A 27,501-nucleotide genomic window follows, 5' to 3' on the forward strand; every position below is an offset into this window, starting at 1 on the left:
ACAGTAGTGTGATGTAAGACTGCATACAGGAGTGTGATGTGTGGCTGTATACAGGAGTATGATGTGTGGCTGTATACAGGAGTATGATGTGTGACTGTACACAGGCGTGTGATGTGTGACTGTATACAGTAGTGTGATGTAAGACTGTATACAGTAGTGTGATGTAAGACTGTATACAGGAGTGTGATGTGTGACTGTATACAGTAGTCTGACATGTGACTGTATACAGTAGTGTGATGTGTGACTGTATACAGTAGTGTGATGTAAGACTGTATACAGGAGTCTGATGTGTGACTGTACACAGTAGTGTGATGTGTGACTGTATACAGTAGTGTGATGTGTGACTGTATACAGTAGAGTGATGTGTGACTGTATACAGTAGAGTGATGTAAGACTGTACACAGTAGTGTGATGTAAGACTGTACACAGTAGTGTGATGTGTGACTGTATACAGGAGTGTGATGTGTGACTGTACACAGTAGTGTGATGTGTGACTGTATACAGTAGTGTGATGTGACTGTATACAGTAGCGTGATGTAAGACTGTATACAGTAGCGTGATGTGTGACTGTACACAGTAGTGTGATGTGTGACTGTATACAGGAGTGTGATGTGTGACTGTACACAGTAGTGTGATGTGACTGTATACAGTAGCGTGATGTAAGACTGTATACAGTAGCGTGATGTGTGACTGTACACAGTAGTGTGATGTGTGACTGTATACAGGAGTGTGATGTTTGACTGTATACAGGAGTGTGATGTGTGACTATACAGGAGTGTGATGTGTGACTGTATACAGTAGTGCGATGTGTGACTGTATACAGTAGTGTGATGTGTGACTGTATACAGTAGTGTGATGTAAGATTGCATACAGTAGTGTGATGTGTGACTGTATACAGTAGTGTGATGTAAGACTGTACACAGTAGTTGATGTAAGACTGTATACAGTAGTGTGATGTAAGACTGTATACAGTAGTGTGATGTGTGACTGTATACAGTAGTGTGATGTGTGACTGTATACAGTAGTGTGATGTAAGACTGTATACAGTAGTATGATGTGTGACTGTATACAGTAGTGTGATGTAAGACTGTATACAGTAGTGTGATGTGTGACTGTATACAGTAGTGTGATGTAAGACTGCATACAGGAGTGTGATGTGTGGCTGTATACAGGAGTATGATGTGTGGCTGTATACAGGAGTATGATGTGTGACTGTACACAGGCGTGTGATGTGTGACTGTATACAGTAGTGTGATGTAAGACTGTATACAGTAGTGTGATGTGTCTGTATACAGTAGTGTGATGTGTGACTGTACACAGTAGTGTGAGGTAAGGCTGTATACAGTAGTGTGATGTGTGACTGTATACAGGAGTGTGATGTGTGACTGTATACAGTAGTGTGATGTAAGACTGTATACAGTAGTGTGATGTGTGACTGTATACAGGAGTGTAATGTGTGACTGTACACAGGAGTGTGATGTGTGACTGTACACAGGAGTGTGATGTGTGACTGTACACAGTAGTGTGATGTGTGACTGTATACAGTAGTGTGATGTAAGACTGTATACAGTAGTGTGATGTAAGACTGTATACAGTAGTGTGATGTGTGACTGTATACAGGAGTGTGATGTGTGACTGTACACAGGAGTGTGATGTGTGACTGTACACAGGAGTGTGATGTGTGACTGTACACAGTAGTGTGATGTCTGACTGTATACAGGAGTGTGATGTAAGACTGTATACAGTAGTGTAATGTGTGAGTGCCGAGCCACCGCTTACTCCAGCAATCTGTGCATTGTTATTGCTGGAGGAGAAGAGAACAAAAGACAGGCAGCGGAGGGGAGGACATCGCCGCCAATCACAGGCGCCCTGCACACCGAATGACAGGTCCAGTAAGCCAGCTGGGCAGGCAAATATTAATGGCCAATCTCAGCTGGGTGCACAACAGCCAATCCGCGCCTTCCTTACAGCTTCCATTTTGCTGGCAGAAATTCAGTCCTCTAAGGAAAAATTGTGGTACCTTTTCACTAGCTGCATCACTGCTAACCACCGCTTCTGTATTTTTTGTCCTCCCCTCTATCCCTGCCCTCCCTTTCAAGGCAAACTTTTGGCAAAAGCAATACCATCATTTTGTGCTCCATTGAGTTCCTCCTTGCAAATGCCTTTCAATCAAGGAAGCCATTAAAAAGCCACACACACCCCAAGACACGAGAAGGCGAGAGGAGCTGCGATATCATACCAATATGCAAAGTGTGCACTTCACACACCAGACTCCTCGCCTTGTCTCCTAGGGCTGCTGAGACGCACCAGAAGGAACGAACAACGGACCCCCTCTGGAACAAAAGCACAGGGAAGAGGCGGAAAAAAAAGAAAGGGAAAGACCGTCAAAAAAAATCCCCACGGCAGCGAGCGAGAGGAGGAATCCGTATCAAGACTGAACCTGGCACCGAGAAATGCAACCAACAAGCAAGCTCATGAGCCTGTTCTTCCTCATCCTGATGGGCACCGAACTCACCCAAGTAGGTTATCTTCCAGCCCTTGCTATCTGTGACCCCCTCCCCCACTCCCGGCAAAGTGATATAGTTGCAGGCTCTGCTGCTTGCTATGGTGTCTTGGACCTGAGCATGTTGGGCAGGTCTACTGGAGCCTGTTGGGGCAGGTTGGAAATTGTGCATGGTGTAACCTCAAGCTCGGGGTCCCTAACGGTGTGTTGCAGTCAGAAAGACATGAGGTGAGAGCATGTCTCGGTGCGGTTGGATGGGTGTAGGGGTTGGCTCAGTATGCGGATACAGTCAGCAATCTATAGACAGTGTGCTCTCCGGCTGCTGTGATATAGCAACATTGCCCTGTGCAGCGCTGGACACACACAGCACCCCCGTCCTGATGAACAAAGGCATGGCATCCCTCTGACATCCCCCCTGACTGTGCACGTTCAGCGGCGGCGGTGGCAGCGGCGTCTCCCTCACAAGCCGTCACTCAGCTCTGACCACTGACTTTTCTTTCCATGACTATTCTTTGTGATTGACGGTGACATTTAAATGTCTTTTCTGGGTCTCTGGCGAGAGATATCCAGGGGGTAATTAGTTTCCTGGAGAAGTTCACCTACGTGAATCGGCTCAGAGACTATACGGATTTGTTTGATTAGCGGAATAGGAGTCAAGTGAAAGGGGATTTACACTATCCTAATGAGATTAGGGCTATAAAGTGCTCACAGAGAGCGGGGCGCTGAACCCAATTACATCCGGCTTACAGGAGACCGCAGACTGATACCAAATTGTCACCAAGTTCCTGGGGACTGCACAGGGGAAGGGGGACTGGTCCGGGGTCTCTGGGACATGTATAACAGATTTCTCCCGCTGCACAGCTGCCAGATGTCAGGGGACTTTCAGGTGCACGTTATAAAACCTGCAGCCTGGTGCTCAGTGCAGTGTGTGAGCCGTATGATGTGTGATATTATAGTGTTCTCTATAGCACCCTCATCTGCTGTAGCAATGTACACAGTCACAACTCTCCAGTTGTGGTTCACATATACTGTACAGCACAGCTGGCATCACTAGGAAATAGATGAACAAGAACCCTGAGAGGCCACCACACAGCTCGCCGGGCACAGGACACACTCCCCACTGGTGCAGCGATGATGTGCCAGAGTATAGCGGGCACCGGAGCAGGGCGCTGGGCTATTTAGGTTATTAACAGACCCCTGTGATGAGGAACATTGCAAGAAACACAAATCAAAGTCACTTCCAAACACAAGATGTGAACAAAACTAACAACATCTTATAGAGGTCACAAGTCCGACACCGCGCAGTGACACATGACAAACCCTTCACTGCAGAGCTCAGAGAATTCAGCCCATCAGGCCGTACTGGGGTCAGTGCCCGGGAATAGCAGCGTCAAGATGGACAAGTAATCCTTCATGGATATATTGTGTGATATATACAAAGTACATATGTAGTGGCTGTCACCTGCAGTCCTATGTAACACCTGAGTACAGGTAATGTAGTAGATGTCACCGACAGTCCTATGTAACAGCACAGATAACACAGTGATAACTCTCTGAGTACAGGTAATGTAGTAGATGTCCCCGGCAGTCCTATGTAAAGCCACAGATAACACAGTGATAACTCTCTGAGTACAGGTAATGTAGTAGATGTCACCGACAGTCCTATGTAACACCACAGATAACACAGTGATAACTCTCTGAGTACAGGTAATGTAGTAGATGTCACCGGCAGTCCTATGTAACACCACAGATAACACACACTGATAACTCTCTGAATACAGGTAATGTAGTAGATGTCACCGGCAGTCCTATGTAACACCACAGATAACACAGTGATAACTCTCTATATACAGGTAATGTAGTAGATGTCACCGGCAGTCCTATGTAACACCACAGATAACACACACTGATAACTCTCTGAATACAGGTAATGTAGTAGTTGTCACTAGCAGTCCTATGTAACACCACAGATAAAACAGTGATAACTCTCTGAGTACAGGTAATGTAGTAGATGTCACCGGCAGTCCTATGTAACACCACAGATAACACAGTGATAACTCTCTGAGTACAGGTAATGTAGTAGATGTCACCAGCAGTCCCATGTAACACCTCAGATAACACAGTGATAACTCTCTGAATACAGGTAATGTAGTAGATGTCACTAGCAGTCCTATGTAACACCACAGATAACACAATGATAACTCTCTGAATACAGGTAATATAGTAGATGTCACCGGCAGTCCTATGTAACACCTCAGATAACACAGTGATAACTCTCTGAATACAGGTAATGTAGTAGATGTCACCGGCAGTCCTATGTAACACCTCAGATAACACAGTGATAACTCTCTGAGTACAGGGAATGTAGTAGATGTCCCAAACTCAATTCTGTCTCAACTCCCAGCCTAGATTTGAAGGGGGTGAAGTCAGGTGTCCCATCTATAATAGAAGAGGTGATATTTGTGGATTGGGAGATGAGGACAACCTGCTGCTCTGATCCCAGGGTTGGGTGACCAATGACTATTATAGGACAGTCACAGAATCCTGTCTGACTATTGCACAAACCAAATCCCTCTCTCGATAGTGCAGCCATACACTGTGCGCCCTGCAGGCTGCCATTCATTACACCAGGATGGAAATGGAGGTCACATCAATAAGATAAACAATCATTTGTCACACGAGTCCACTGCACGGCCAGGCATGGGCAGGCACAGCATATAGATGCAGCAGAGCTGAGCTTGTCATTGGCACTACACAATGTATCATCTGTAGATTTACATAGGACTGCAGGTAAACCTAATGCATAATCTTATTGGTGCCCAAACAAACCCACAAGAGAGGTATACAACCAATGTAGCTATGCTACATCTATGGGATTGTTGTACAATATTAAGTAATTCCATGTTATTGGAAGAGCATGAGAGAAGTTGTCATCACAGTACAGCGAGCAGGTATGAGTGCACCTGGGATCTGTAGAGAGCGGTCTATTTATGACCCTGCACAGTCACTGACCACCACAATGCTCTACTCTGACCCCTGCATAGTCACTGCCCACCACAATGCTCTACTCTGACCCCTGCATAGTCACTGCCACCACAATGCTCTAATCACACCCCTGCACAGTCACTGCCACCACAATGGTCTACTCTGGCCCTGCACAGTCACTGCCACCACAATGCTCTACTCTGACCCCTGCACAGTCACTGCCCACCACAATGCTCTACTCTGACCTCTGCACAGTCACTGCCACCACAATGCTCTACTCTGGCCCCTGCACAGTCATTGCCCACCACAATGCTCTACTCTGACCCCTGCACAGTCACTGCCCACCACAATGCTCTACTCTGACCCCTGCACAGTCACTGCCCAACACAATGCTCTACTTTGACCCCTGCACAGTCATTGCCCACCACAATGCTCTAATCAGACCCCTGCACAGTCACTGCCACCACAATGGTCTACTCTGACCCCTGCACAGTCATTGCCCACCACAATGCTCTACTCTGACCCCTGCACAGTCACTGCCACCACAATTCTCTACTCTGGCCCCTGCACAGTCACTGCCCACCACAATGCTCTAATCAGACCCCTGCACAGTCACTGCCACCACAATGGTCTACTCTGACCCCTGCACAGTCATTGCCCACCACAATGCTCTACTCTGACCCCTGCACAGTCACTGACATCACAATTCTCTACTCCGGCTCCTGCACAGTCACTGCCCACCACAATGCTCTACTCTGACCCCTGCACAGTCACTGCCACCACAATGCTCTACTCTGACCCCTGCACAGTCACTGCCCACCACAATTCTCTACTCTGGCCCCTGCACAGTCACTGCCCACCACAATGCTCTACTCTGACCGCTGCACAGTCACTGCCACCACAATGGTCTACTCTGACCCCTGCACAGTCATTGCCCACCAAAATGCTCTACTCTGACCCCTGCACAGTCACTGCCACCACAATGCTCTACTCTGGCCCCTGCACAGTCACTGCCCACCACAATGCTCTACTCTGACCCCTGCACAGTCACTGCCACCACAATGGTCTACTCTGGCCCTGCACAGTCACTGCCACCACAATGCTCTACTCTGACCCCTGCACAGTCACTGACCAACACAATGCTCTACTCTGACCCCTGCACAGTCACTGCCACCACAAAGCTCTACTCTGACCCCTGCACAGTCACTGCCACCACAATGGTCTACTCTGACCCCTGCACAGTCACTGCCATCACAATGCTCTACTCTGGCCCCTGCACAGTCACTGCCACCACAATGCTCTACTCTGACCCCTGCACAGTCACTGCCACCACCCAGGGAGTGTAGTTATCCAGGTCAATGTGATTTATGAAGGAAACATGAGCAAATGACAGATGGATGTAGAGGAGAAAATTTTATACCTGCATTTCCTAAATATTCATGTGTCTCTAGGGAAAGAGGGAGTGCTGTTAACCCTGCGTGTGCTTGTGTAGAGTGCTCGACTGTGTCTGGTTGAAAGATGATAACACTAATACTTTTCTCTAACACTCTATTCAGCTGTCTATGCCATAGAGATGAAGCAGAACTGAATTACTCACCTACCTGTTCTCTCTGTATATAAGGAGCTTACTGACTCACAGCAACCTGCAGTCCTATGTATTACCTAAGTATATATAATGTAGTAGATGTTACCTGAAGTCCTATGTAACACTTCAGATATTCTGTAACACTGATGTGAAAGTATACCTATTGTTATTTAGAAACCATTATTTCAGAGGTTGACACACTTTCTGGTATGAACACAGAAATACCTGGCAAACACTGATCAGACTCCCCTCCCCCACTGGACTTCTGATATTCAGTAGAATTTTCTGTTTATATTTTTCAATAAACTATAACAATCTGCTCTAAAACCTGTAGATAGGAAACTATATACAATCTGCTCCTCTATAACTTGTAGATAGGACACTATATACAATCTGCTATATAACCTGTGGATAGGACACTATATACAATCTGCTCCTCTATAACCTGTAGATAGGACACTATATACAATCTGCTCCTCTATAACCTGTAGATAGGACACTATATACAATCTGCTCCTCTATAACCTGTACAGTGTTGGCCAAAGGTATTGGCACCCCTGCAATTCTGTCAGATAATACTCATTTTCTTCCAGAATATGATTGCAAGCACAAATTCTTTGGTATTATTATCTTCATTTAATTTGTCATCAATGGAAAACTACAAAAAGAATTGTCAAAAAGCCAAATTGGATATAATTCCACGCCAAACATAAAAAGGGGGTTGACAAAAGTATTGGCACTGTTTGAAAAATCATTTGATGCTTCTCTAATTCGTGTAATTATCAGCACCTGTTACTTACCTGAGGCACCTAACAGGTGGTGGCAATAACTAAATCACACTTGCAGCCAGTTGAAATGGATTAAAGTTGACTCAACCTCTGTCCTGTGTCCTTGTGTGACCACATTGAGCACGGAGAAAAGAAAGAAGAACAAAGAACTGTCTGAGGACTTGAGAAGCAAAATTGTGAGGAAGCATGAGCAATCTCAAGACTACAAGTCCATCTCCAAAGATCAGAATGTTCCTGTGTCTACCGTGCGCAGTATCATCAAGAAATTTAAAGCCCATGTCACTGTGGCTAACCTCCCTAGATGTGGACGGAAAAGAAAAATTGACGAGAGATTTAATCGCAAGATTGTGCGGATGGCGGATAAAGAACCTCGACTAACATCCAAACAAGTTCAAGCTGCCCTGCAGTCCGAGGGTATAACAGTGTCACCCTGTACTATCCGTCCGCGTCTGAATGAAAAGGGACTGTATGGTAGGATACGACCCCACTTCTTACCCAGAGACATAAAAAAGCCAGGCTGGCGTTTGTCAAAACTTACCTGAGAAAGCCAAAAACGTTTCTCTGGTCAGATGAGACAAAAGTAGAGCTTTTTGGGAAAGGGCATGAACATAGATTTTACAGGACCGTGTGCATGGCATTATAAAGTCTGAAGACAACCAACAAATTTTGAAGCATAATGTAGGGCCCAGTGTCATAAAGCTGGGTCTCCAGCAGGACAGTGACCCAAAACACACTTCAAAAAGCACTAGAAAATGGTGGTGAGAGAAAGCCCTGGAGACTTCTAAAGTGGCCAGCAATGAGTCCAGCCCTGAATCCCATAGAACACCTGTGGAGAGATCTCTTGGTGGCAGTTTGGAGAAGGCCCCCTTCACATCTCAGGGACAACCTGGAGCAGTTTGCTAAAGAAGAAGGGTCTAAAATTCCAGCAGAGCCTTGTAAGAAACACATTGATGGTTACCGGAAGCGGTTGTTCGCAGTTATTTTGTCTAAAGGTTGTGCTACCAAGTATTAGGCTGAGGGGGCCAATACTTTTGTCCGGCCCATTTTTGGAGTTTTATGTAAAATGATCAATGAGTTCACTTTTTTTTTTTTTCATTCTCTTTTATGTTTTTTCATTGAAAGCAAAATAAATGAAGATATTAATACCAAAGAGTTTGTGCTTGCAATCATTTTCTGGAAGAACACGAGTATTATCTGACAGAATTGCAAGGGTGCTAATACTTTTAGCCAACACTGTAGATAGGACACTATATACAATCTGCTCCTCTATAACCTGTACATAGGACACTATATACAATCTACTACTATATAACCTGTAGATAGGACACTATATACAATCTGCTCCTCTATAACCTGCAGATAGGACATTATATACAATCTGCTCCTCTATTACCTGTAGATAGGACACTATATACAATCTGCTCCTCTATAACCTGTAGATAGGACACTATATACAATCTGCTCCTCTATAACCTGTAGATAGGACACTATATACAATCTGCTCCTCTATAACCTGTAGATAGGACACTATATACAATCTGCTCCTCTATAACCTGTACATAGGACACTATATACAATCTACTACTATATAACCTGTAGATAGGACACTATATACAATCTGCTCTATAACCTGCAGATAGGACATTATATACAATCTGCTCCTCTATAACCTGTAGATAGGACACTATATACAATCTGCTCCTCTATAACATGTAGATAGGACACTATATACAATCTGCTCCTCTATAACCTGCAGATAGGACATTATATACAATCTGCTCCTCTATTACCTGTAGATAGGACACTATATACAATCTGCTCCTCTATAACCTGTAGATAGGACACTATATACAATCTGCTCTATAACCTGTAGATAGGACACTATATACAATCTGCTCCTCTATAACCTGTACATAGGACACTATATACAATCTACTACTATATAACCTGTGGATAAGACACTATATACAATCTGCTCTATAACCTGCAGATAGGACATTATATACAATCTGCTCCTCTATAACCTGTAGATAGGACACTATATACAATCTGCTCCTCTGTAACCTGTAGATAGGACACTGTATATAATCTGCTCCTCTATAACCTGTACATAGGACACTATATACAATCTGCTCCTCTATAACCTGTACATAGGACACTATATACAATCTGCTCTGTATCCTGTAGATAGGACACTATATACAATCTGCTCTATATCCTGTAGATAGGACACTATATACAATCTGCTCCTCTATAACCTGTAGATAGGACACTATATACAATCTGCTCCTCTATAACCTGTAGATAGGACACTATATACAATCTGCTCTATGACCTGTACATAGGACACTATATACAATCTGCTCTATAACCTGTAGATAGGACACTATATACAATCTACTCCTATATAACCTGTAGATAGGACACTATATACAGTCATGGCCAAAAGTTTTGAGAATGACACAAATCTTCTATTTTCACATGATCTGCTGCCCTCTGGTTTCTGTGTGTTTGTCAGATGTTTTTCACATACAGAAATAGAATTGCAATCATATTCTGAGTAACAAAAGCTTATATTGACAGAATGATTTAATGCAGCGTTGCAATATTTGCAGTGTTGACCCTTCTTCAGGACCTCTGCAATTCTCCCTGGCATGCTCTCAATCAACTGGACCAAATCCTGACTGATAGCAGTCCATTCTTGCACAATCAATGCTTGCATTTTGTCAGAATTTGTAGGTTTTTGTTTGTCCACCCGTCTCTTGATGATTGACCACAAGTTCTCAATGGGATTAAGATCTGGGGAGTTTCCAGGCCATGGACCCAAAATCTCTATGTTTTTTTTCCCTGAGCCATTTAGTTATCACCTTTGCTTTATGGCAAGGTGCTCCATCATGCTGGAAAAGGCATTGTTGATCGCCAAACTGCTCTTGGACGGTTGGGAGAAGTTGATCTTGGAGGACATTCTGGTACCATTCTTTATTCATGGCTGTGTTTTTAGGCAAGACTGTGAGAGAGCCGATTCCCTTGGTTGAGAAGCAACCCCACACATGAATGGTTTCAGGATGCTTTACAGTTGGCATGAGACAAGACTGGTGGTAGCGCTCACCTCGTCTTCTCCCAATAAGCTGTTTTCCAGACGTCCCAAACAATCGAAAAGGGAATTCATCAGAGAAAATGACTTTACCCCAGTCCTCAGCAGTCCACTCCCTGTACCTTTTGCAGAATAACAGTCTGTCCCTGATGTTTTTTCTGGAGAGAAGTGGCTTCTTTGCTGCCCTCCTTGAGACCAAGCCTTGCTCCAAGAGTCTCCACCTCACAGTGCGTGCAGATGCACTCACACCTGCCTGCTGCCATTCCTGAGCAAGCTCTGCACTGCTGGTAGCCCGATCCCGCAGCTGAAACACTTTTAAGAGACCGTCCTGACGCTTGCTGGTCTTTCTTGGGCGCCCTGGAGCCATTTTGCCAACAATGGAACCTCTCTCCTTGAAGTTCTTGATGATGCAATAGATTGTTGACTGAGGTGCAATCTTTCTAGCTGCGATACTCTTCCCTTTTAGGCCATTTTTGTGCAGTGCAATGATGACTGCACGTGTTTCTTTAGAGATAACCATGGTTAACAGAAGAGAAACAATGATGCCAAGCACCAGCCTCCTTTTACAGTGTCCAGTGGTGTCATTCTTACTTAATCATGACAGATTGATCTCCAGCCCTGTCCTCATCAACACCCACACCTGTGTTAATGGAGCAATCACTGAAACGATGTTAGCTGGTTCTTTTAAGGCAGGGCTGCAATGATGTTGAAATGTGTTTTGGGAGATAAAGTTCATTTTCTAGGCAAATATTGAGTTTGTAAGTAATTGCTGTTAAGCTGATCACACTTTATAACATTCTGGAGTATATGCAAATTGCCATTAGGAAAACTGAAGCAGTAGACTTTGTAAAAATTAATATTTGTATCATTCTCAAAACTTTTGGCCATGACTGTACAATCTCCTACTCTATAACCTGTAGATAGGACACTATATACAATCTGCTCCTCTATAGCCTGTAGATAGGACACAATATACAATCTGCTCTATAACCTGTAGATAGGACACTATATACAATCTGCTCCTCTATAACCTGTAGATAGGACACTATATACAATCTGCTCTGTATCCTGTAGATAGGACACTATATACAATCTGCTCTATATCCTGTAGATAGGACACTATATACAATCTGCTCCTCTATAACCTGTAGATAGGACAATATATACAATCTGCTCCTCTATAACCTGTAGATAAGACACTATATACAATCTGCTCCTCTATAACCTGTAGATAGGACACTATATACAATCTGCTCCTCTATAACCTGTAGATAGGACACTATATACAATCTGCTCCTCTATAACCTGTAGATAGGACACTATATACAATCTGCTCCTCTATAACCTGTAGATAGGACACTATATACAATCTGCTCCTCTATAACCTGTAGATAGGACACTATATGCAATCTGCTCCTCTATAACCTGTAGATAGGACACTATATACAATCTGCTCCTCTATAACCTGTACATAGGACACTATATACGATCTACTACTATATAACCTGTGGATAAGACTCTATATACAATCTGCTCTATAACCTGCAGATAGGACACTATATACAATCTGCTCCTCTATAACCTGCAGATAGGACACTATATACAGTACAATCTGCTCCTCTATAACCTGTAGATAGGACACTATATACAATCTGCTCCTCTATAACCTGTAGATAGGACGCTATATACAATCTGCTCCCCTATAACCTGTAGATAAGACACTATATACAATCTGCTCCTCTATAACCTGTACATAGGACACTATATACGATCTACTACTATATAACCTGTACATAGGACACTATATACGATCTACTACTATATAACCTGTACATAGGACACTATATACGATCTACTACTATATAACCTGTGGATAAGACTCTATATACAATCTGCTCTATAACCTGCAGATAGGACACTATATACAATCTGCTCCTCTATAACCAGCAGATAGGACACTATATACAGTACAATCTGCTCCTCTATAACCTGTAGATAGGACACTATATACAATCTGCTCCTCTATAACCTGTAGATAGGATGCTATATACAATCTGCTCCTCTATAACCTGTAGATAAGACACTATATACAATCTGTTCTATAACCTGTAGATAGGACACTATATACAATCTGCTCCTCTATAACCTGTAGATAGGACACTATATACAATCTGCTCCTCTATAACCTGTAGATAGGACACTATATACAATCTGCTCCTCTATAACCTGTACATAGGACACTATATACGATCTACTACTATATAACCTGTACATAGGACACTATATACGATCTACTACTATATAACCTGTGGATAAGACTCTATATACAATCTGCTCTATAACCTGCAGATAGGACACTATATACAATCTGCTCCTCTATAACCTGCAGATAGGACACTATATACAGTACAATCTGCTCCTCTATAACCTGTAGATAGGACACTATATACAATCTGCTCCTCTATAACCTGTAGATAGGACGCTATATACAATCTGCTCCTCTATAACCTGTAGATAAGACACTATATACAATCTGTTCTATAACCTGTAGATAGGACACTATATACAATCTGCTCTATAACCTGTAGATAGGACACTATATACAATCTGCTCCTCTATAACCTGTAGATAGGACACTATATACAATCTGCTCCTCTATAACCTGTAGATAGGACACTATATACTATCTGCTCCTCTATAACCTGTAGATAGGACACTATATACAATCTGCTCTATAACCTGTAGATAGGACACTATATACAATCTGCTCCTCTATAACCTGTAGATAGGACACTATATACAATCTGCTCCTCTATAACCTGTAGATAGGACACTATATACAATCTGCTCCTCTATAACCTGTAGATAGGACACTATATACAATCTGCTCCTCTATAACCTGTAGATAGGACACTATATACAATCTGCTCCTCTATAACCTGTAGATAGGATGCTATATACAATCTGCTCCTCTATAACCTGTAGATAAGACACTATATACAATCTGTTCTATAACCTGTAGATAGGACACTATATACAATCTGCTCCTCTATAACCTGTAGATAGGACACTATATACAATCTGCTCCTCTATAACCTGTACATAGGACACTATATACGATCTACTACTATATAACCTGTACATAGGACACTATATACGATCTACTACTATATAACCTGTGGATAAGACTCTATATACAATCTGCTCTATAACCTGCAGATAGGACACTATATACAATCTGCTCCTCTATAACCTGCAGATAGGACACTATATACAGTACAATCTGCTCCTCTATAACCTGTAGATAGGACACTATATACAATCTGCTCCTCTATAACCTGTAGATAGGACGCTATATACAATCTGCTCCTCTATAACCTGTAGATAAGACACTATATACAATCTGTTCTATAACCTGTAGATAGGACACTATATACAATCTGCTCTATAACCTGTAGATAGGACACTATATACAATCTGCTCCTCTATAACCTGTAGATAGGACACTATATACAATCTGCTCCTCTATAACCTGTAGATAGGACACTATATACTATCTGCTCCTCTATAACCTGTAGATAGGACACTATATACAATCTGCTCTATAACCTGTAGATAGGACACTATATACAATCTGCTCCTCTATAACCTGTAGATAGGACACTATATACAATCTGCTCCTCTATAACCTGTAGATAGGACACTATATACAATCTGCTCCTCTATAACCTGTAGATAGGACACTATATACAATCTGCTCCTCTATAACCTGTAGATAGGACACTATATACAATCTGCTCTATAACCTGTAGATAGGACACTATATACAATCTGCTCCTCTATAACCTGTAGATAGGACACTATATACTATCTGCTCCTCTATAACCTGTAGATAGGACACTATATACAATCTGCTCTATAACCTGTAGATAGGACACTATATACAATCTGCTCCTCTATAACCTGTAGATAGGACACTATGTACTACTTCTCTTGTCCCATATATTTGGTGTTATACTCAATAACTACTTTTATTCTATACATATGGCCAGTGCATACTACTAAATCATTTCTTATAGAGACTGCACAGTAGTACTTCTTTTCTTCTGTATATAATGAGAATGCACAGTATTACTTCTTTTCTTCTGTATATATGGAGACTGCACAGTATTACTTCTTTTCTTCTGTATATATGGAGACTGCACAGTACTACTTCCACTACTCTCAGTACTACTCATATTGAGAAAAAGTACAGATTTTGGTTGCACAATGTATGCTGAGGACAGGATTGCTGGGTAGCCATTGCCTTGTACAATCTGTATAATTTCATAGTAATAAAACATTTTCCACCTCCAATCTTGTAATGCAAAATGTAAAACGTTCTGCGTGGGCGTAAACTTATGAGGGAGGGTCCTATCAGTCCTCACATCACTCCAGGATTAACTTTCTACACTATGTATGTACTGTATGACCGCACAGTACGCGCACACTATGTATGTACTGTATGACCGCACTGTATGCACACTCTATGTATGTACTGTATGACCGCACTGTATGCACACTCTATGTATGTACTGTATGACTGCACTGTATGCGCACACTATGTATGTACTGTATAACCGCACTATACACACACTATGTACTGTATGCACACACTATGTATGTACTGTATGACCGCACAGTACGCGCACACTATGTATGTACTGTATGACTGCACACTATGTATGTACTGTATGACCACACTGTACGCGCACACTATGTATGTACTGTATGACCGCACTGTACGTGCACACTATGTACTGTATGACCGCACTGTACGCCTACACTATGTACTGTATGACCGCACTGTACGCGCACACTATGTACTGTATGACCTAACTGTACATGCACACTATGCATGTACTGTATGACCACAATGTACGCACACACTATGTATGTACTGTATGACCACACTATGTATGTACTGTATGACCACACTGTACGTGCAGACTATGTACTGTATGAACACACTGTACACGCACACTTTGTATGTATTGTATGACCACACTGTACGCACACACTATGTACTGTATGACCACACTGTACGCACACACTATGTAGTGTATAAGCGCAATGTATGCGCACAATATGCATGTACTGTATAACCGCAGTGTATCCGCACTCTATGTATGTAGTGTATGACCGCACTGTACGCGCACACTATGTAGTGTATAAGCGCAATGTATGCGCACACTATGCATGTACTGTATGACCACACTGTATCCGCACTCTATGTATGTACTGTATGACCACACTGTATGCGCACACTATGTACTGTATGACCGCACTGTACGCGAACACAATGTATGTACTCTATGACTGCACTATATGCACACATTATGTACTGTATGACCACTCTGTACGTGCACATTATATATGTACTGTATGACTGCACTATATGCGCACACTATGTACAATATGTAAGGTATAAATATGCTGTATGTGTACAATATTTATGTACAGTATGTAGGTATATTATATATGTGTCAGGAGATTGCCCCTTTATGCTGAATTTTGGCAGACCTTGGAAATGTTCATTCAGATTACTCCAGTGACTGGATCCATACATCTGTGCAGTTTCCCCATCACGTGTCTAGTCATGTTATAGGATACGATGACCCGGGTGCTATGTGCTGTTCACCAGCTTCTGGGCAGGGTTCTCAGGAGCACTTAGGCTGTAGTGAGGATGCGGAGTGTCAGACCCCACAAATATTTAATGATAAGTGCAAAGTCCTGAAATATTCATCGCTTACTGTACTGCTGAGTAGAAGATGGCAGGAGGGGCCATGTGTTGTTTCTACTGAAAGATCAAGTCTGAACATGGTTAAAGGGGTCAATAACCCCACAGTCCAGTGCTTATCATAGGGAGCAAGGGGCAAAGATCAGTCACATCTTATTACACTACAGCAGTGATACAAGAGGAGAGCCCAACGTTTGAAAAATAATAGATTGTATTCCCCTGTCCTACAGTCGGCCTCTCCTCTCCTGACATGGCTGATAACAGATAGTAATAGATTGTATTCCCCTGTCCTACAGGCGGCCTCTCCTCTCCTGACATGCCTGATAACAGATAGTAATAGATTGTATTCCCCTGTCCTACAGTCGGCCTCTCCTGACATGGCTGATAACAGATAGTAATAGATTGTATTCCCCTGTCCTACAGTCGGCCTCTCCTGACATGGCTGATAACAGATAGTAATAGATTGTATTCCCCTGTCCTACAGTCGGCCTCTCCTCTCCTGACATGGCTGATAACAGATAGTAATAGATTGTATTCCCCTGTCCTACAGTCGGCCTCTCCTCTCCTGACATGGCTGATAACAGATAGTAATAGACTGTATTCCCCTGTCCTACAATCGGCCTCTCCTGACATGGCTGATAACAGATAGTAATAGATTGTATTCTCCTGTCCTACAATCGTCCTCTCCTCTCCTGACATGGCTGATAACAGATAGTAATAGATTGTATTCCCCTGTCCTACAATCGTCCTCTCCTCTCCTGATGTGGCTGATAACAGATAGTAATAGATTGTATCCCCCTGTCCTACAGTCGGCCTCTCCTCTCCTGACATGGCTGATAACAGATAGTAATAGATTGTATTCCCCTGTCCTACAGTCGGCCTCTCCTCTCCTGACATGGCTGATAACAGATAGTAATAGATTGTATTCCCCTGTCCTACAGTCCGCTTCTCCTCTCCTGACATGGCTGATAACAGATAGTATTAGATACTGCATTACATCCTCCTGTCAGTGACATTTTCTAGCCTGTGCTGCCCTCTACAGCCAGTTATTGGCCACTCCATGCTGGATATCTCGGCAGGCTCACTCTATGGACACAAGCAGGAGGGGGCGTCTTCTACCACAACAAAAGCAATTCATAGTCCCCTGTTATGGGAGTGATGATGGGAAATGAAGAGGTGTGAGGATGTTGCTGATATGAGGGGTCTGAGGGGTTTGTGTATGTAGGATATCTGTTCTGATCTTTCTGCTATGTGCCTTGCTCCTGGTCGCTCTCTGCTTGCCGTCAGTGAATGTGTCCCGTTCGCTCTCTGCTTGCCGTCAGTGAATGTGTCCCGGTCGCGCTCTGCTTGCTGTCAGTGAATGTGTCCTGGTCGCTCTATGCTTGCTGTCAGTGAATGTGTCCCGGTCGCTCTCTGCTTGCTGTCAGTGAATGTGTCCTTGTCCTGCTTTCACAGCTGCTCGGCCTCTCTCACGATCTATGATTTCCTTTCACTAAGCAGAGATGTTATAAATGATAATAATACAAAGTTATAAATCTGCAGAAAGACAAAGCTGTGGACCTGGAGGAGTCCCGACCGCCCCCGAGGAGTGGGGGCATCTACAGTAGTTAGAAAGTGACCAGGTGACAGATGAGACACCCACTAATATTCCCAGAGACAGTCTCGTGTATGCGCAGAGAATTGGTGTATATGTTATATCGGTATGTCTGATGTCACAGCCTCACGTGTATATACATATTATATATCTGATGTCGCAGCCTCACGTGTATATAAATATTATATATCTGATGTCACAGTCTCACGTGTATATACATATTATATATCTGATGTCGCAGCCTCACGTGTATATACATATTATATATCTGATGACGCAGCCTCACGTGTATATACATATTATATATCTGATGTCACACCCTGTCCTTGCTGGTGAATTTACCAATAATATCTTCACCATGTCATTGGATAGTGAGAGAGGTCCTAGGTCCCTGGATATGGGGGGTGGTCATGTATGTCTAGATATGGAGGGAATATTGGGGTAGGGGCCCTGTATATGTAGACATGGAGGGAATATAGAGGTAGTAGTTCTATATATGTAGATTATGGAGAGAATATGGGGTATTAGTCCTGTATATGTAGATTATGGAGAGAATATGGGGGTAGTAGTCCTGTATATGTAGATATAGAGGGAATATGGGGTAGGGGTCCTGTATATTTAGATATGGAGAGAATATGGGGTAGTGGTCCTGGATATGTAGATATGGAGAGAATAAGGGGGTAGGGTTCTGTATATGTAGTTATGGAGGGAATATAGGGGTAGTAATCCTCTATATGTAGATATGGAGGGAATATGGGGGTAGTAGTCCTCTATATGTAGATATGGAGGGAATATGGGGGTAGTAGTCCTGGATATGTAGATATGGAGGGAAAATCAGGGTAGTAGTCCTGGATATATAGATGTGGAAGGAATATGGGGTTGTGGTCCTGGATATGTATATATGGAGGGAATATGGGGGTAGGGGTCCTGTATATGTAGATATGGAGAGAATAAGGGGTACTGGTCCTGGATATGTAGAGAATATGGGGTACTGGTCCTGGATATGTAGATATGGAGGGAATATGGGGTAATGGTCCTGAATATGTAGATATAGAGGGAATATGGGGGTAGTGGTACTGGATATGTGATATGGAGGGAATATGGGGGTAGTGGTACTGGATATGTAGATATGGAGGCAATGTGGGGGTAGTAGCCCTGTATATGTAGATATGGTGGGAATATGGGGGTAGTAGTCCTGTATATGTAGATATGGAGAGAATAAGGGGTAGGGGTCCTGTATATGTAGAAATGTAGAGAATATTGGGATAGTAATCCTCTATATGTAGATATGGAGTGGAATATTGGGGTAGTGGTCATGTATATTTAGATATGGAGAGAATAAGGGGTACAGGTTCTGTATATGTAGATATGGAAGGAATATGGGGGTAGTAGTCCTGGATATGTAGATATGGAGGGAATATGGGGGTAGTAGTCCTGTATATGTAGATATGGAGAGAATAAGGGGTAGTAGTCGTGTATATGTAGATATGGAGGGAATATGGGGGTAGTAGTCCTGGATATGTAGATATGGAGGGAATATGGGGGTAGTAGTCCTGTATATGTAGATATGGAGAGAATAAGGGGTACGGGTCTTGTATATGTAGATATGGTGGGAATATGGGGTACTGGTCCTGGATATGTAGATATGGAGGGAATATGGGGTAGTGGTCCTGTATATGTAGATATGGAGAGAATAAGGGGTACAGGCCCTGTATATGTAGATATGGAGGGAATATGAGGGTAGTAGTCCTGTATATGTAGATATGGAGAGAATAAAGGGTAGTAGACCTAGATATGTAGATATGGAGGGAATATGGGGGTAGTGGTACTGGATATGTAGATATGGAGGGAATATGGGAGTAGTGGTACTGGATATGTAGATATGGTGGGGATATGGGGGTAGTAGTCCTGGATATGTAGATATGGAGGGAATATGGGAGTAGTGGTACTGGATATGTATGACTAAAGGGAAAACCGGCACAGTGGTCCTGGAGATTGTATAAAATTATGTGATTGGGGGTCTTATGACGCAGGATGGGCAGATCTCGCCTGCCTGTATTAGACAGTATTGAGCTGACTATAATATCTTGTCCATGGTCTATACGAGCGGCCCAGGATATTAGGCCTATCAGTCCACCCCACCAGCAGCCACACACCCGGACTAACCACAGATCTGTGCATATATCTCTGCACTTCTGCAACCTGTGGCTTCTCAAATGGCTGGAAAACCACAACTTCTAGAAGGACTATAAGGGATGTTGAGAGTCGTAGTTTTCTAGAGCTGGTGAAGCACAGACTTCCATTTTAGACCATGTTGCCAGCACAGCAGAGGCGACTTATTAATGTCATCCTTACTAATATCACAGTAAGATAGCCAAGAGATGGGAAAAGAAAGACAAACAAAAGTGTCCGACTAGCAAGATGTGCCCGTGTCCTGCACCTGGTGCTTCTACCCATCTAATAATAAATCTGCCCCATCTTACAGACACATTGGCATCAATTTCCTATGACCTGCAGATACAGTCCTATGAAAAAGTTTGGGCACCCCTATTAATCTTAATCATTTTTAGTTCTAAATATTTTGGTGTTTGCAGCAGCCATTTCAGTTTGATATATCTAATAACTGATGGACACAGTAATATTTCAGGATTGAAATGAGGTTTATTGTACTAACAGAAAATGTGCAATATGCATTAAACCAAAATTTGACCAAAAGTATGGGCACCTCAACAGAAAAGTGACATTAATATTTAGTAGATCCTCCTTTTGCAAAGATAACAGCCTCTAGTCGCTTCCTGTAGCTTTTAATCAGTACCTGGATCCTGGATAAAGGTATTTTGGACAAACAATTCAAGTTCAGTTAAGTTAGATGGTCGCCGAGCATGGACAGCCCGCTTCAAATCATCCCACAGATGTTCAATGATATTCAGGTCTGGGGACTGGGATGGCCATTCCAGAACATTGTAATTGTTCCTCTGCATGAATGCCTGAGGATTTGGAGCGGTGCTTTGGATCATTGTCTTGCTGAAATATCCATCCCCGGCGTAACTTCAACTTCGTCACTGATTCTTGAACATTATTCTCAAGAATCTGCTGATACTGAGTGGAATCCATGCGACTCTCAACTTTAACAAGATTCCCGATGTCGGCATTGGCCACACAGCCCCAAAGCATGATGGAACCTCCACCAAATTTTACAGTGGGTAGCATGTGTTTTTCTTGGAATGCTGTTTCTTTTTGGACGCCATGCATAACGCCTTTTTTTATAACCAAACAACTCAATTTTTGTTTCCAAAATGAAGCTGCCTTGTCCAAATGTGCTTTTTCATACCTCAGGCAACTCTATTTGTGGCGTACGTGCAGAAACGGCTTCTTTCTCATCACTCTCCCATACAGCTTCTATTTGTGCAAAGTGCGCTGTATAGTTGACCGATGCACAGTGACACCATCTGCAGCAAGATGATGCTGCAGCTCTTTGGAGGTGGTCTGTGGATTGTCCTTGACTGTTCTCACAATTCTTCTTCTCTGCCTTTCTGATATTTTTCTTGGCCTGCCACTTCTCGGCTTAACAAGAACTGTCCCTGTGGTCTTCCATTTCCTTACTATGTTCCTCACAGTGGAAACTGACAGGTTAAATCTCTGAGACAACGTTTTGTATCCTTCCCCTGAACAACTATGTTGAACAATCTTTGTTTTCAGATCATTTGAGAGCGGGCTGTCTATGTTCGGCGACCATCAAACTCAACTGAACTTGAATTGTTTTGTAGAAAGAAATGGTCCAAAATACCTTCATCCAGGATCCAGGAACTGATTAAAAGCTACAGGAAGCGACTAGAGGCTGTTATCTTTGCAAAAGGAGGATGTACTAAATATTAATGTCACTTTTCTGTTGAGGTGCCCATATTTTTGCACCGGTCAAATTTTGGTTTAATGCATATTGCGCATTTTCTGTTAGTACAATAAACCTCACTTCAATCCTGAAATATTACTGTGTCCATCAGTTATTAGATATATCAAACTGAAATGGCTGTTGCAAACACCAAAATATTTAGAACTAAAAATGATTAAGATTAATAGGGGTGCCCAAACTTTTTCATAGGACTGTAAATGGCTCCCACTGTCCATTATCCCTGAGATGGTCATGTTAGCCCTGGAATGACGGCCGTCCTCTAATTGTTGCCACTTCTGAACACACCAGGCTGCAGTAAAGGCGAGGAGCAGCAGATGGCGACATGACACCACATTTCCCCCGCTGTCATTTTTCTTCCACCATTAATTACCATGAAGTCGGAGTCCTTCCCTCCAGAAGCTGGCGGGCTCTTGCCAGGGGGGCGCTATCTGTGTAAGCACTTTCACAAGCCATGATTTAAATATATTATGTTAATGGCTCTCATACCTGAGCGTCTGTCAGGAACTGCAGCTTCCCCACAAAATCCTAATGTATTCCCTGAAGGGACCTGCAAAGTGCACTCTGCATCCATCACTGTCACACCGTAACTCCTTCATTGCCACATCCAGCATCTTGTGATGACCACATAAGTCATGTGCAGGACAGAATCATCTGTGTAATAGTTCAGGGAGGTCACTGGATATAGGAGCATGTATGGCCTGTAGCTATGAGCAGATATATTCCACAATGCATCCCATATATCACTTCTGTACAGCAGCTTTGTAAGGAATACCAGCTTGGTGGCTTTCTGATATCTCTCCCTACTATGCAGATTGTCTGATATATGGACACCATTAATAACCAGTTCGCTGTTATTGGGAGCCAGGGGCCCATCTCACTTTGCTATGGGCCCCCGATTCATTGGCTACACTGTATGGCTGCCAGTGATGATTGACCGTAGTCTCATATTACTTTCTTCACTCCATATCTTTGGGATTACAATACAGAGCAGGACAGAGCCCCCTGTGTCCCCCTACAGCTATCCATTATAGCCCAACCCATGTGTGGGATGCAGAGCTGACAATCAGTCACATCTACCTAGTGGATTCTATTCTGGCAAACCCTTACTATATCGTCTCGTGGACCCTGCCCCATGATTGGAATCAGTTTAGGTGTTGTTAATAATTCAGCAGAGCTCTGGGGGAGGATGGTTAGCAGTCCCCCTCACCCTCCATTATTCCCAGGTTGGTACCCGTGTGTGCTACAGGAGGACGCTCCATAAATATGTCATCCATTAAGTCATGTGATTTCTTTAATTAACACATTTTTTGCACTTGGATCTTCTTTTCCCTAAAATGCTCCTGTCCTTTGAGAGTCCAGATGACAAGTAGAGGGAGGAGAGGAGGAGGGGGCGGCGATGGGAAGGCAATGAAAAAAAATCTGACATCAGCTTGCGTTTTCTTCCACCAAACCTGCAGCCCCTCCTCCCAGCACTAATCCATCCCAAGCCTTCCTCTGATCAGTAAGTTGCATGTCAATTGCACAGCTCGGTAGGGATCTGGAGACTTGGTCCGAGCAGCAGGGATCGCTCTTAAAATAACCTCTTCCGGAAGAGGAGCAGCGATTGCTGAAGGAGGATTGTGGCCAAGAAGCAGCGGCGGCTTCAGGGAGAGGGGAGAATCCGCTCCTCTGCATCTCCTGCAATTGAATCAGTGGTGGTGGTGAGCGGCGGACGGACGGAGATCGAGGCTCGGCTTTCACCGTACAAGAAGATGTCTAAAAAGCGCCTGCTTGTGCTGGACTCCGGGGAGGCTCCGATGTTACCTGCAAGCTCCCTGCAATCTAAAGCAACCTGCCCGCTGTGTACAGTATGAAGGTCTGGTGGAGGAGGAAAGCCAAGCAGAGATGTCGGTGCCTTTACTCAAAATTGGGGTTGTCCTGAGCACCATGGCAATGATCACCAACTGGATGTCACAGACCCTGCCGTCACTGGTGGGATTAAATACCACTAAGTTAACGGCGGCGAATGCTGGCACTCTGGACAGGAGCACCGGTGTAAGTTACCAGGGTGGGGGAGATACCGATCTGAATTCGTTTAACCCTTCCAGGCTCTGAATGGGTACACTTGTCTAGCTGAGCTCTAGGTGGGCAAGCAGATCCTGAGGGAGACCTGGCCCCATCTCTTGAGAACTGGAGGGACTTTATATCTGTGCCTCTGAATGTCCTTCACTTGGGGGTATCAGGTCCTGGGGGGCGCTCTTCTCATAATGAATGCTCATTATAGAGGTTGTCATCATGAGAGAGACATTAACGTAAATGCTACAGTCTTCATTAGTATAGCAGAGAGACAAGAGCAAGGTAGATAGGGATGGAAGACTCTGGCGCAGCCGGGAGGTCTCTGCCCTTCGCCTCAGTGGACCCCCGTGAAGAAGAGTCAGATAATGCTCTCTGCTTAATACTAGTAATAGCAGGGATGATAGAGCAAATTAGGATGGTGGAGAACATGACTAGTTGTCAGGATGTCAGAGAACAACAATAACAGCCAGGGTGTCAGAGAACAACAGTAATGGCCGGGGTGTCAAAGAACAACAGTAATGGCCGGGGTGTCAGAGAACAACAGTAACAGTCGGCATGATGATACATCCAACATACAGCTACTACAATGTACAATATACAGGGATAATACATAATATCAAATGCTACAATGTTACCAAATGCTTTAGGATTCTGTGTAGGACGCCTTGTGTGCGGATCATGAATTCAGTGTCAGGATCTGCACAGGGTTTATAGGGGTGATACAGATGGATTAGATCTTTCCGCTTCTCGTGCCCGTCGTTCAGGCAATGGTTTGTGGACAGTGGTAATGCCCCTATAGGACACACACTAGGCCTATCATATTCATAGTGTAACATTATATTACAGTATGTAGTCCCATCATATCCCATGTTACTTCATATTATGATGTATAGACCTTTTATATGTATTTTGTTACACCATATTACAGTGCTTAGTCCCATCATATCCAATGTTACATTATAAAACAATGTATAATCCCCTAATATTCATGATGTTATATTACAGCATATAGTTTCATCATGTTCAGAAATACATTATATTATAGGATATTGTTATATTAGTAGTGTTACTTTATGTTACAGTGTATAATCCCATAATATCCCATGTTACATTATAATACAATGTCTAATCTTATAACATACATTGCAATATAATATATTGTGTGTATGTATATATATATATATATATATATATATATATATATTATATATGATAATTCTAAAACGATGTAAAGTCCAATAATATTCATGTAATTTTAAAGTGCATAATCCTATCATATGACATGCAACATTATATTAAAATTTATAATCCTATATTCATAGTGTTACATGATATTATAGTGTATAGTCCTATACTCAGAATTACATTATATTACAGTATATAATCCTATACTCAGCGTCACATTATATTACAGTGTATAGTCCTATATTCATAGTATTGCATATTACAGTATATAATCCTATATTCAGTGTTACGTTATATTACAGTGTATAGTCCTATATTCATAGTGTTACATATTACAGTATATAGTCCTATACTCATAGCGTTACATTATGTTATAGATGTGTCATTGAGATTCCACTGTATTCTATAGTTCTATTACAATATGCTGTAGTATATATCACGTACAGAACATTGCTCTATTCTATGACATGACTATAAATGCAGGGTCTTATACCACAAAATATCATCTGTGCAGCGGGGGAAATGTATATAGACAGATAGTAACAGAATTCAATTGCCGAAATCCTTCTTGGTGCCCCCGATGCTCTTAGCGCCTGGTTGGCTGGAGCCGCTGATATTGAGCAGCTTTTCCACTGTTATTGCACAGGCGATGACGGGAAGAGGCTTTTATCCGGTTTTCCCGGCTGAGCCATTATCTGAAGACTTCACTTATGATTAGATTGAAGGTTTTCAATGTCTTCATTATGTGGACAGGAATTATTATAAGAGCAAGGAGCGGAGCTGTCAATCACAATCCTACCGTACGCGGGTCAGAGAGCTGACTGTCTACACACCACCAATACAGGTGAAAGCACATACAATGCTATATAGGACACTCACTGTGACTCTCTGGTATCAGCCACTGGTATACTATGGGCCTCAATTCCTTCTCATACTCTTTCCTCTTACATATTTTGCTCTCTCTTCAATCCCTAGGTGTTGCCAACCAACCCAGAGGAAAGCTGGCAGGTATACAGCTCAGCCCAGGACAGCGAGGGGCGATGTATATGCACAGTGGTGGCTCCACAACAGACCATGTGCTCGCGAGACGCCAGGACAAAGCAGCTCAGGCAGCTATTAGAAAAGGTGAGAGGCCTTCGCTGGTCTGACGTAACCTCCAGAGAATAAAGAAAATCTCTATTAATATCCAAAGGCCAAACCACTGACTCCACAGCCCAACTCCAACTCCTGCATATATGGCCAGCCATAGTCAGAGGGAAGCAGTAAGAATGACAATGACCGGATCCAAGGAGAGCAATGAATGATGTATCTAATGATTATACAAGTAACTAATGTAACAAATGATGTATCTAATGATTAGACAATAAGTAAATATGTAACTAAAAATGAATCTAATTAGACAAAATCAATAATTGAATACTATGTAAAATACGTCATAATGTTCTTTTGATTTGAATTGATAACTTTGATCTGATTCTGGCTCCACCCAAACTGTCCCCATCTCCATTTCCACAGCCCTGAATGTCCAATGGCGGTAGATTTACAGCAGAAATATAGGTAGAGAGTGTGGTCAGGGGGCACTTGAGAGGACGGGGGTAAGAGTTAGGGGTGTAGTTTCAGGGGGCATGCTGGCATAGATATTGGCGGTATCTCCAGAGAGGACGCGGTGTCATTAGCACTCCTGACACTGGACCTGGCTCCTGCTATCGGTGGGATCTGGGTGTCAGAGAGCAGAATGTGAGCTCAGCTCCTCTCTCCATCCAGACATCTGTGACACCCCGGCACCCAATGCCTGCTGCCGACCTGCACTCCCTCTGCAGCAGATAAGAGGCAGTGAATGAACAGAATGAAGCAATAAAACCATCCAGAATCCCACTCACTCCTCCCCCCTCCATAGACGTCTATGTGTGAGGCTGAATACAGAGACAGCAGTCAGACTGAAGATAAGGATCTCCTTATTAAGATATATTACAATGTATCTAATTTACACCTTTACTATTCATTTATACCTGCAGGTACGATT

The 27,501-nt window shown here is 43.0% G+C and overlaps 1 protein-coding gene across 2 annotated transcripts in view; it reads left to right on the top strand.

Moving 5' to 3' along the window:
- The first annotated feature begins 1,976 nt into the window (after nt 1-1,976).
- The window catches only part of OLFM1 (olfactomedin 1), a 45,286-nt gene continuing 19,761 nt past the window's right edge, over nt 1,977-27,501 (top strand). The window contains exons 1-2 of one of the 2 annotated variants that reach the window (XM_075260742.1): nt 1,977-2,519; nt 26,454-26,603. In XM_075260742.1, coding sequence (XP_075116843.1) covers nt 2,454-2,519; nt 26,454-26,603 — 216 coding nt within the window. In that variant the 5' untranslated portion in view covers nt 1,977-2,453. Of the gene's footprint in view, nt 2,520-23,680; nt 24,273-26,453; nt 26,604-27,501 lie in introns of those variants that run through there. The other variant, XM_075260741.1, reaches the window with a different exon arrangement.

Source organism: Leptodactylus fuscus, chromosome 11 (genome assembly GCF_031893055.1).
Source record: "Leptodactylus fuscus isolate aLepFus1 chromosome 11, aLepFus1.hap2, whole genome shotgun sequence".
Classification (NCBI taxonomy): Eukaryota; Metazoa; Chordata; class Amphibia; order Anura; family Leptodactylidae; genus Leptodactylus; species Leptodactylus fuscus.